Source organism: Geotrypetes seraphini, chromosome 9 (assembly GCF_902459505.1).
Source record: "Geotrypetes seraphini chromosome 9, aGeoSer1.1, whole genome shotgun sequence".
In the NCBI taxonomy this organism is placed as follows: Eukaryota; Metazoa; Chordata; class Amphibia; order Gymnophiona; family Dermophiidae; genus Geotrypetes; species Geotrypetes seraphini.
In genome coordinates, this window is record NC_047092.1 from 6078971 (window position 1) to 6091482 (window position 12512).

At 42.5% G+C, this 12512-nt stretch overlaps 1 protein-coding gene across 2 annotated transcripts in view; it reads left to right on the plus strand.

The window, feature by feature from the left end:
- UPF2 (UPF2 regulator of nonsense mediated mRNA decay) overlaps positions 1–12512 on the plus strand; it is a 158736-nt gene that overhangs the window by 76393 nt on the left and 69831 nt on the right. For both annotated transcript variants that reach the window (XM_033958303.1, XM_033958302.1), the window contains exons 14-15: positions 4494–4697; positions 10564–10839. In XM_033958303.1, coding sequence (XP_033814194.1) covers positions 4494–4697; positions 10564–10839 — 480 coding nt within the window. The remainder of the gene's footprint in view (positions 1–4493; positions 4698–10563; positions 10840–12512) is intronic.

Here is a 12512-nt window from a genome sequence, read left to right on the forward strand (position 1 = left end):
GAGGTTTATTGATAAATTAACACCTATCCCAATAAACAAATCAATTAATCAATCTATATGGATAAACTCCAAGATCAAAATTGGCGGAGCTCAAATCCTTTGGAAGAACTGGATTATTGCAGGCATTAGATCTCTAGATGATGTTATTTCAGAAGGTAAACTGCTGGATTTTTCACAATTGCAACATAGATTTGGTCTTAATAAAACACAAAGTTTTAAATGGTTGCAATTGAAGCAGGCCATTCAGGTTGGGTTCCCTGAATGGAAAACATTAAATAATCAATATAGTTTAAAGTTCTTATGTTTTCAAGCAGACTTCCTAGGACATCAAGCTGCATTGTGGTATAAATTAATATCTGGATATTTGAATAAAAAACCAAAAAATGGTCTAAGAGATATTTGGAGCATTGAGATTAAGCATCAAATTAATGCATCTCAATGGCCACTAATTTGGTCTTGGAGAATGGGATGTACAGTGTCAGCATCTATGAGACAAACTTGGTTCTTTTTATTACATAGAGCTTTTTGGACCCCTACACGTTTGCAAAAATTAGATACCGTATTTTCACGCATATAACGCGCGCGTTATACGCGTTTTTACCTACCGCGCATACCCCTCGCGCGTTATATGCGTGAGCGCGGTATACAAAAGTTTTAAAACATAGTTCCCACCCCGCCCGACGCCCGATTCACCCCCCCAGCAGGACCGCTCGCACCCCCACCCCGAACGACCGCTCGCACGCGCTCCCACCCGCACCCGCATCCACGATCGGAGCAAGAGGGAGCCCAAGCCCTCTTGCCCGGCCGACTCCCCGACGTCCGATACACCCCCCCCCCCGGCAGGACCACTCGCACCCCCACCCCGAAGGACCGCCGACTTCCCGACAATATCGGACCAGAAGGGAGCCCAAACCCTCCTGGCCAGACCGCTCGCACCCCCACCCCGAACGACCGCTCGCACGCGCTCCCACCCGCACCCGCATCCACGATCGGAGCAAGAGGGAGCCCAAGCCCTCTTGCCCGGCCGACTCCCCGACGTCCGATACATCCCCCCCCCCCGGCAGGACCACTCGCACCCCCACCCCGAAGGACCGCCGACTTCCCGACAATATCGGGCCAGAAGGGAGCCCAAACCCTCCTGGCCACGGCGACCCCCTAACCCCACCCCGCACGGGCAGGAGGGATCCCAGGCCCTCCTGCCCTCGACGCAAACCCCCCTCCCCCCCAACGACCGCCCCCCCCCAAGAACCTCCGACCGCCCCCCAGCCGACCCGCGATCCCCCTGGCGACCCCCACGACCCCCCCACCCCCCTTCCCCGTACCTTTGGTAGTTGGCCGGACAGACGGGAGCCAAACCCGCCTGTCCGGCAGGCAGCCAACGAAGGAATGAGGCCGGATTGGCCCATCCATCCTAAAGCTCCGCCTACTGGTGGGGCCTAAGGCGCGTGGGCCAATCAGAATAGGCCCTGGAGCCTTAGGTCCCACCTGGGGGCGCGGCCTGAGGCACATGGGCCCAACCCGACCATGTGCCTCAGGCCGCGCCCCCAGGTGGGACCTAAGGCTCCAGGGCCTATTCTGATTGGCCCACGCGCCTTAGGCCCCACCAGTAGGCGGAGCTTTAGGATGGATGGGCCAATCCGGTCTCATTCCTTCGTTGGCTGCCTGCCGGACAGGCGGGTTTGGCTCCCGTCTGTCCGGCCAACTACCAAAGGTACGGGGAAGGGGGGTGGGGGGGTCGTGGGGGTCGCCAGGGGGGTCGCGGGTCGGCTGGGGGGGCGGTCGGAGGTTCTGGGGGGGGGCGGTCGTTGGGGGGAGGGGGGTTTGCGTCGAGGGCAGGAGGGCCTGGGATCCCTCCTGCCCGTAATGTAGTGCGGGGTGGGGTTAGGGGATCGCCGTGGCCAGGAGGGTTTGGGCTCCCTTCTGGCCCAACTACCAAAGGTACGGGGAAGGGGGGTGGGGGGGTCGTGGGGGTCGCGGGTCGGCTGGGGGGCGGTCGGAGGTTCTTGAGGGGGGGCGTTCGTTGGGGGGAGGGGGGTTTGCGTCGAGGGCAGGAGGGCCTGGGATCCCTCCTGCCCGTAATGTAGTGCGGGGTGGGGTTAGGGGGTCGCCGTGGCCAGGAGGATTTGGGCTCCCTCCTGGCCCGATATTGTTGGGGAGTCGGCGGTCCTTCGGGGGGGAGGGATGTATCGGACGTCGGGGGGTGCATCAGGCTTTCAGGATGGGGACAGACCTTCAAGGGGGGACAGTGCACGGAAGTCAGGGGGGGTGAACGGAGAGTCGGGACAGCGCACGGAAAGTCAGGGCGGGCGAAAGGAGCGTCGGGCAGCATGCGCGGTATACCCGTGAGCGCGGTATACCAAAGTTTTTGTACATATCATCGTGATTTCTGCGCGCTATACCCGTGTGCGCGTTTTATACGGGTGCGCGTTATTTGCGTGAAAATACGGTAGTTCTAAGTCCAATAAATGCTGGCACTGTAATCTGTAAACAGGGACATTAGATCATTTATTATATCATTGTCCCCACATTAAAATTTTTTGGAATTCAATTTGGCCACAAATTAATAAATTGATGGAAAATCATATTGCAATATCATATGATACAGTATTATTTGGAATGATGATGAGGAAAAAAAGTCAAATTTCACCAGAAAATAACAATCTTATTAATTATGACAGGGGTTGCCAATCAGCATATAACCAATAATTGGAAGAATTATAATAACCTAAATTATACATTCTGGTGGAATACAATATGTCATATATTTAAAATGGAAAGAACAATAGCAATACAAAGAGGGACATATACTAAATTTATAAAAATATGGGGGCCATTGACAAAATACTGCAATGAATAAATAGTAGGATTTTTCTTCTTCTTTTCTTCTTTTAAATATCTTTTTTGTGACACACATAGAGGGGGGGGTAATAAAAATAATTTATACATAATATGTTATAATATATTACACAATATGTAGTGTATGAATGAAAAGTAATAGAAGGGTGGGGGGAGGGAGAGGGGATAAAAAATATATTTAGAATAAGATGTAATAGATATAAAAGTGATATTGTGTATTCATCAATTGTATTTTAATATTTTGTACACTTTAGGTAAAATTGAAAATTAATAAAAAATGATAAATAAAAAATAATAGAAGGGTAGGGGGAGGGAGAGGGGAAAAAATATATTTAGAATTTGATATATTAGATATAAAAGTGATATTGTGTATTCATCAATTGTATTTTATTATGTTGTACACTTTCTGTAAAATTTGAAAATAAAAAATAATACAAAAAAAAAAAAAATTGTTTTCCCCTGCACCCCAATCTCTGACTAGATACTTCCTTTTGATTCAAACCATCTTGGTTCTCTTCCATTTGCAATTTGTATCCCAGAAAGTGCTTTTTCTTTTTCCCCTTACATCTCATACACTCATTGTATGTATCTTATTGTAAACATCTCTTACTTCTTGTTGTAAACATCTCTTACTCTCATTGTATGTAACTTGTTGTAAACCGCTTTGAACTTATGGTATAGCAGTATATAAGAAATAAAATTATTATTATTATTATTATTATATTCCGCAGATTTTCAAAGAGGTCAAGGCAGATGACTTTATGCAATGTCACCTCAGTAACAACTATACAAATATACCCCCTCCCTTTTTACTAAACTGCGATAATGTTTTTTAGCGCAGGGAGCTGCGCTGAATGCCCTGCGCTGCTCTCGATGCTCATAGGCTCCCTGCACTAAAAACCGCTATTGCCAAAACTTCCTCTCTGACGTCAGAATTGACGTCAGGTGGCGAGAGTTGGTCGGCCCCGCACTTCAGCGTCCTCTTTACGGAAAAGGGAAGCAGAGAGAGCTCAGAACTCGGCAGTGGCAGCCTATTCCCTGATGGCGGCGGTGACAGCCTATTCCCCGGTGGCGGTGGCTTGGGGGAGGGCAGTGAGAAGGGAAGAGAAGCAGGTTGGGCACTCCTGCTCTAAGACGAGCCGCGCGCTGCGCTCAAGTGGCTAAAGAGCTGCATGCGGCTCATGAGCTGCAGTTTGCCAACCACTGTGCCAAACCAATCTAGAAACCCATCCTTTTGAGGTGTTGCTTTTCCTTTGAATCTATTCAGATTTGTCCTTTTCTGCATATTTCACCACTACAACCACTTTGCATATTCCTCTTCCATACTTCTTTTAATTTTCAGGCAATTTCTGACCAAACTATGTGTCAATTGAGTATAGGCATGCCTGAATAGGGCATCTCCTAAACTGCTTCAGTGAGCTGGAGGGGCCACAGCTTTGTCATTCAAAATACTGTACTGCACATTGCTTTTATGGAACGAGTCAGTTAGTACTCTTTGATGCTTTGTCTCTATCAGCTGTTCCCACTAGTACTAGATTGTTTTCTTTCATTTAATTCTACCAGACCAATCATGTGAGCATAATTTCTTCTTTATTACTACTCAACTTAAGCTTATGAAATTGTCTTTTCTGTTCTAGGTTCTGCGCCAGATGAGAAAGTTGCCTTGGCAAGAACCAGAAGTAAAAGACTATGTTATATGTTGTATGATCAACATTTGGAATGTGAAGTACAACAGCATTCATTGTGTAGCCAACCTGTTGGCAGGGCTGGTGTTGTACCAGGAGGATGTTGGAATCCATGTTGTAGATGGTGTACTTGAGGACATTCGACTAGGAATGGAGGTAAAACCAATGTCGTTGATTGTATCATAGTTTGTGATATAGGTCTGCTCCTTTAATTCTTAACATCTGGTATCAAGTTGAAGAGTAACATTTACAAAGGCCAGAATTAGGGCTGTGTGAATTTTGCAACCATTAGGAATGGGCAGCTAGAAAATGTTGGTTTTATGTCATTTCCTGTGTTTGCAGGAATTTTCATTTCATTTTGTTTTCATGTGACCATTTTCTATTTATTTATTTGTCATTTTGCCAGTTGCCAGTAATAGTGGACACTCGTTGGAAAGAGGGCACATTTTAACAGTAGGTGCATATATACACACAAATTTACACATGTGCATTAGTTTGTGCAGGTGTGTACTCCTTTTTCTGAAATAATGTGCCCTCTTTTCTACAAAGTGCTCATCATTATGTCTTGTCATGTGTTTGAAGTTTTTTTGCTTGGTAATGACTTGTGAAGACATAGGATATGCCTGTCCCTAATAGCCATACAGAGTGGCAGAATCTGACCATGGCACTCACTTCTATATATCTGGATGTCATTTGTCCTTTTATCACCATGATCTGTAGTGCAAAACATGAAGAAGATTAATAGGCACTTTGCTTTCTGAACCTGAACCATTCTGCTTTACTTTGTAGCCCTTGATTGATTTATTCATTTGCAAATTGAATTGCTGTAATAAAACATACCAGCTTTTTATGAGTAGTGGAAGAGAGCATGACTTCAAATATGCTAAATTAATTTTTATTAAGGAATTTGTTTATAGGGTCCATGGTAAATTGCATTTCATCTAAAAACCAATCCCTGAGTGCCAGAAATGAATTTTTCAGAATTTCCACACTGAATATTCATGAGAGATAAATTTGCTATCACTGAGCTAGCCAAATTTGAGTTACTGATATTTTTTTTAACCCTAAAAGCAAATCGTCATGCACAGATGGCTAGCTAGAGACAAAACATATGCCTCAATAAAGTAGTTAGTCATTCTATAAGGTGTCCCCAGCTTGTTTTTTGTTTTAAGAAGTCTAGAAATAAGTTTGGATAAAATCAAAATATAGTGCACTTTCTTCTAATGTTCCTTATGATAGGGAATGACATAGACTACATTTTCATTTGCTGTGTAATTGTCAATTAAAATCTCCACAAAATAAATCATTAAGGGCTCCTTTTACAAATGCATCAAATCCTACAGGAATTGGATGGGCTTCGGTGCATTGACCGTGGCAGTATCATTACCACAGCTTTGTAAAATGGACTTGAGTTAATGCCGGTTTGTTGTGCTTTGCAGTAATATACTGTATGTGCTGATTCAGAATGTTTGGTGTCCTGGAAAAAAAATGATTAGATAATAGTTCTGCAGCTAATTGTCTGTAACAGGCCTGCAGTGCATAACGGATTCACAGTTTGAAGTATTTTATTTATAAAAACACTGTAAATTATTTACCTAACTGGTATGAGATATCAGACTTTGATAATGAAACAACTAAAATGTCCTTACAGAACTGGGTTTAGTTAGAAGCCTGTTCAACATGTGAGTCACAGATAAATATTAAGAGAATTATTTGTTGTATTAATATCATACCAGCGGTACTCTGTATGCTTGGTCTGTGCAGTAATTCCACTTGTGTGCATTTTAAAAGGATTCATTTTCCAGTTTATTGCACACATTAAGGATGCTGTTTTCACTAACCCCTGTAACATCTTTTTCAGATCTGTTCTGCTTTCGTAAATTGCAAAGAAGAGCTAAAATAAATGAGACTCAAAATCTTAATGGTTAATTGGGCATATAAAGCAATACTACCAAAGTTGTTCTAAATACCAAGGTGCTTTGGGGCCCTCTAATAACGTAATATGGTAGATTGTCGGAAAATATGTTCCATTTGGCTCACCAGTCTGATTGTCCTTGCCTACTCTTAGGGCTTCTGACCTAGTTGTAACCAGAAAACATTGATAAAACAGCCCCCAATGGGGAATTTGTTTCTGGTTATTAGCAAAAACAAAACACCTTAGTCCTGGCCTGCTTTCATGATCACATTTGGCATTGTAGTACAAAGGGTAAAGGCTTTTAGACAGTAGGTTTTGTATTCCTGGTCATGAATTGCTTGCAGAAGGATGTCATACAGCTTTCAACTCCACCTCCTTCCCCAGTAGGTTATTCTGCCATCTTCAGTTTTTTCTTCGGCAAGTGAATTGAGAAGGTGGTTTCTGACCTGCTCTGCTTAATTTTGTTATTTTCGGGGGGGGGGGGGGGGGGGTTTCACTGTACTTCCTCCATTTTTTTTCTTTGAGGCTTTGGTGCCAGGAGAACCCTTTTGGGGCAGCTCCACCTGGGAGAAGACGCAGACTCTGAGTGAGATCTAGTGCCACAAGGTGGTAAAAGGGGCCAAAAGAGACTACGAGGAAAAAAATAGCCAAGGAGGCGAAAAACTTCAAGCCGTTCTTTCGATACATTAAGGGGAAATGACCCGTGAAGGAAGCAGTGGGGCCGTTGGATGACCATGGAATAAAGGGAGTGCTAAAGGAAGATAAATAAATCATTGACAAACTAAACATATTTTTTGCGTCTGTATTTACCAAAGAGGATATACACAACATACTGGAATCTATCAGGCTCTATGCTGGAAACGAAGACGGGAAACTGACAGGGCTGACGGTCAGTCTAGAAGAGGTATACTGGCAGATTGATAGCCTAAAGAGCGATAAATCCCCAGGACCAGATGGCATCCATCCGAGGGTCATCAAGGAACGAAAAGGGACTATAGCTGAACTGCTTCAACTAATAGCCAACCTGTTGATCAAATCAGGAAAGATTCCGGAAGACTGGAAAGTGGCAAATATTACGCCAATCTTCAAAAAGGGGTCGAGGGGAGATCCTGGAAACTACAGACCGGTGAGTCTAACCTCAGTACCAGGAAAGATAGTAGAGGTGCTGATAAAGGACCGCATCATTGATCACCATGACGGACACGGTCTGATGAGGAACAGCCAGCATGGTTTCAGCAAAGGCAGATCTTGTCTGACGAACTTGCTGCACTTCTTCGAGGGAGTAAACAGTTGGATAGACGAGGGCGACCCGGTCAACATTGTATATCTGGATTTTCAGAAGGCGATTGACAAGGTTCCACATGAACGACTACTTCGGAATATTGCGAGTCATGGATTCGAGGGTGAAATACGTGGATTAAAAACTGGCTGGAGCATAGGAAACAGAGAGTGGGGGTAAATGGACAATACTTGGACTGGAAGAGCATCACCAGTGGGGTGCCGCAGGGCTCGGTGCTTTGACCCGTGCTCTTCAACATCTTTATAAACGACCTGGACATTGTTATGACGAGTGAGGTGATTAAATTTGCGGATGATACAAAGTTATTCAAAGTAGTGAAGACACAGGGGGATTGTGAAGATCTGCAACGTGACATAATCAAGCTTGAGAAATGGGCATTGACATGGCAAATGAGGTTCAACATAGATAAGTGTAAAGTGATGCATGTCGGTAACAAAATCTCATGCACGAATACAGGATGTCTGGGGTGGTACTTGGAGAGACCTCCCAGGAAAGAGACTTGGGAGTTCTGATCGACAAGTCGATGAAGCCATCTGCACAATGTTCAGCGGCGGCAAAAAGGGCGAACCGAATGTTATGAATGATTAAAAAAGGGATCACGAACAGATCGGAGAGGATTATCATGCCGCTGTACCGGGCCATGGTGCGCCCTCACCTGGAGTACTGCGTCCAGCACTGGTCACTGTACACGACGAAGGACACGGTACTACTCGAAAGGGTCCAGAGAAGAGTGACTAAAATGGTTAAGGGGCTGGAGGAGTTGCCGTACAGTGAGAGATTAAAGAAACGGGCCTCTTCTCCCTTGAAAAGGGGAGACTGAGAGGGGACTTGATCAAAACGTTCAAAATACTGAAGGGAATAGACTTAGTAGATAAAGACAGGTTGTTCACCCTCTCCAAGGTAGAGAGAACGAGAGGGCACTCTCTAAAGTTGAAAGGGGATAGATTCCATACAAACGTAAAGAAATTCTTCTTCACCCAGAGAGTGGTGGAAAACTAGAACGCTCTTCCGGAGCTTGTTATAGGGGAAAACACCCTCCAGGGTTTCAAGACAAAGTTGGACAAGTTCCTGCTAAACTGGAACTTATGCAGCTGAGGCTGGACTCATTTAGAGCACTGGTCTTTGACCTGGGGGCAACTGCATGAGTGGACTGCTGGGCAGGATGGACCACTGGTCTGACCCAGCAGCGGCAATTCTTATAAGCCTTATAAGACCCTCAGGTGTACCTGTTTGCCAGTCTGCACTAACGGATTTGGAGCTTTGGGTCCGTTCCCCTAGAAGCTAGCTTGCCTCCTGATTTATCAGGGGCCTGAGTGCAGACTGTTTTGCGCCAGAAAAGGTCTATTTGGGCTTCAAGAGTGCTGGCTGCATTTTCTTTTCTTTTTTTTCTTTTCAAATTCTTTATTCGTTTTCACTCTTACATCAAGTGCACAAATAATAAAAAATACAATTAAACACATCACTTGACAATCTTTCTGATTTATCTTACAATACATAAAATTGCCACCCTCCCCTCCCATCATTTCTCTATTATTTCCCCAATAAGAAAAATGTAAAATATACCTCCCCCTCCCCCTCCCCCCATTCATTAGACGGTGTATATTACAATAGAAAATGGTGTTTACTCATTACAATAAGAAGTTAATGGCTCCCAAATTTTATTAAATTTCTTATAGCTTCCTATTGCTCTTTCCATTTTATATATGTGACATAATGAGTTCCACCAGAAATTGTAATTGAGTCTACTGTAATTTTTCCAATTACTTGTGATATGCTGAATGGCGACTCCTGTTATTATCAATAAAAGTTTATTGTTATGTGATGATATTTGGCTCTTTTTCCTCATAGACATACCAAATAGTACTGTATCATAAGATAATGCTTTTCCAATAAACAATTTACTTGATCCCAAATTGAGTTCCAAAAGGCTAAGATAAAGGGACAATAAAACAAAAGATGATCTAAAGTCCCTACACCAAGATTACAGTGCCAACATCTATTGGACTTTGAACTATTTAACTTTTGTATTCTAACTGGGGTCCAAAACGCTCTATGCAGAAGAAAAAACCAAGTTTGTCTCATAGATGCCAACACTGTACATCTCATCCTCCAAGACCAAATTTGTGGCCATTGAGATGCTGAAATTTGATTCTTAATCTCAATGCTCAAAATATCTCTAAGACCATTTTTGGGTTTCTTTTTAACATATTCACTTATAATTTTATACCACTGTGTGGCCTGGTGTCCCAGAAAGTCTGCCTGAAAGCATAGAAATTCCAGACTATATTGCGTATTCAGATTTTTCCATTCAGGGAACCCTACCTGAATGGCCTGCTTCAGTTGCAGCCGCCTAAAACTTTTGTGTCAAAATCTCCATGTGGCATTGCTGTGCTTGCAAGGGGTATCAAGAATCAGGACAGTTGCACCATAATTTTACATAGACATATAATGATGAGAGTTTAAAAAAACTATAAATTCTCCTAGCTTCTCAAAAATGGAAACATAGAGCTTTAAATATTTAAAAGATGGATTGTTTGTTACAAGCATAGGGTCTGATTCTTTTCTTCCCTTTTTGGGAAGTCTCCACCTAGGCACAAAGACATACATACACACAAAATGTACCTCATACGGTTCCTTTCACTCTGATGAGATAGATGCACTTTCTTTTAGTTCCCAAACAGACATGCATGAGTTTGCAAATGGAGAAAGGGAATGCTCTAAATGTATAAATAAGAGATCTGTATAAATAAGGCCTTATTTTAATGGTTTGCTGTGTTTCAGTCTGTGTACATGGATTCTTGTTTCAGGTTAATCAGCCCAAATTTAACCAGCGACGCATCAGCAGTGCCAAGTTTTTAGGGGAACTGTATAACTATCGAATGGTAGAGTCTGCAGTTATATTTCGAACTCTCTATTCATTTACCTCATTTGGTGTGAATTCTGATGGTAGTCCCAGTCCACTGGACCCTCCAGAACATCTCTTCCGAATTAGATTGGTCTGTACCATCCTTGATACCTGTGGTCAGTACTTTGACAGAGGCTCAAGTAAACGGAAGCTGGATTGCTTCCTTGTATATTTTCAGGTAACATTTTTTTTATCCCTTTGCCTGGTTATTTAATGTTTAGATTAGAATGATTTCATAAATTTTTAAAATGATGGGGCTAGAACAGGGTTTCTAAACCCAGGCCTTAGGATGTGTTTAGTCAGTCAGATTTTCAGGATATTTCAAAATACTTGGTCAAATAATTTTTCTTCCCATTATTAAATTGTCTATTGTTTATAATCTTTTGTAAACCATGTTGAACTTATGGTTACGCGGTTAAGAAGTACAATGTTATGTTATTTGCTATGAATATGCATATGAGAGATCTGAATAGAATGAGAGAATGCAAATTTTTCATGCACAATCAATGCAAGTATCTTGTAAACCTGACTGGCTAGTTATAGTCTGAGGATAACCACTAGAAGGAACCAGAAGAGGTTATCTATGTCCTCTTTTGCATGTACTATTTATAACCCATTCCAGCAAGTATTTGTCTTATCAGTTGTTATAAATCTCTGGTGGGCTCAGTTGCACTGCTGCTCACTGCTTTGCAGAAGATCCAAATTTCATTTTATGAGTCCATATTTGTAATGTAGGAACACTCCAGCTAATTACAGCTGGAGGGTTATGATGACATCACATCAGGAGAGAAGGTTTCTAACTTACCTGGAAGCCCACTGGAGCAAAAGGAAACTGCCGGGTTATAAAGTTTGTGTACTCTACAGTGGTTTTGCCCCATAATGCTATAGAGTCTTATTGTGTATGGGGAAGTAATATGCTTATCTTAATATACCACATATCAAAGGGATATCAATGTGGTTTACAATATTTAAAAGGAAGGTCAAGTTGGTTGATATAGAACAAATGAGCAAGATACATTAAAATTTGGAATAGGGCTTCAGGCATATTGATGGCAAGATGATGGCTTCAGTCAAATATTGTCCACATTCTGCCTGTGCTGTTTCATAGATTGTTTCCCAAACTTTATGCACCTATGACCCCAAATTAAAGGGACAAGCAAGCACATGATACCTGCCTTGCCTCGTCGTCCTGTGTTCCTTCTCCAGGCCATGTAGGTAGCATCAGTTGTTGCCATCACTCTATTCCCACCTCCCGTTAAGTCCATGCAAACAAAGTTAAAATGGCTGATAATGGTCACAACCCCAAATGTGGAGTTTGTGATCAATAGTTTGGGAAGTACTGTCATAAATAATGCACTAAAGCCTAGATTTATTAAACCTCTCTACTGTGTAATGGCATGCAAATGCTGTAATGTGAGTTTCTTTTTTTTTTTTTTAATCTTTATTCATTTTTAATCTTTTAACAAGTGTACAAAATAGAACCATACATAGTCTTGAAAACATCACTTGTAAATCCATCAAGAAAAACAACAATTGTATATATATAAACCCTTAACCCACCCCCTTCCCCATTATTATTATTAATATACACAATATAATAAGAACCCTTCTCCCTCTCTATTATTCATGGTGTATATTTCAATAGAAAAACTGGTGTTCAATCATCACAAAAAGATGTCAATGGTCCCCATATTTTAGTAAAGGTCTTATAATTTCCATTTTGTACAGCTAATGATCTTTCCATTTTGAACATGTGACATAACGAGTTCCACCAAAAGTTGAAATTAAGTCTACTGCAATCCTTCCAATTGTTGGTGATATGTTGAATAGCGACTCCTGTCATGATTAATA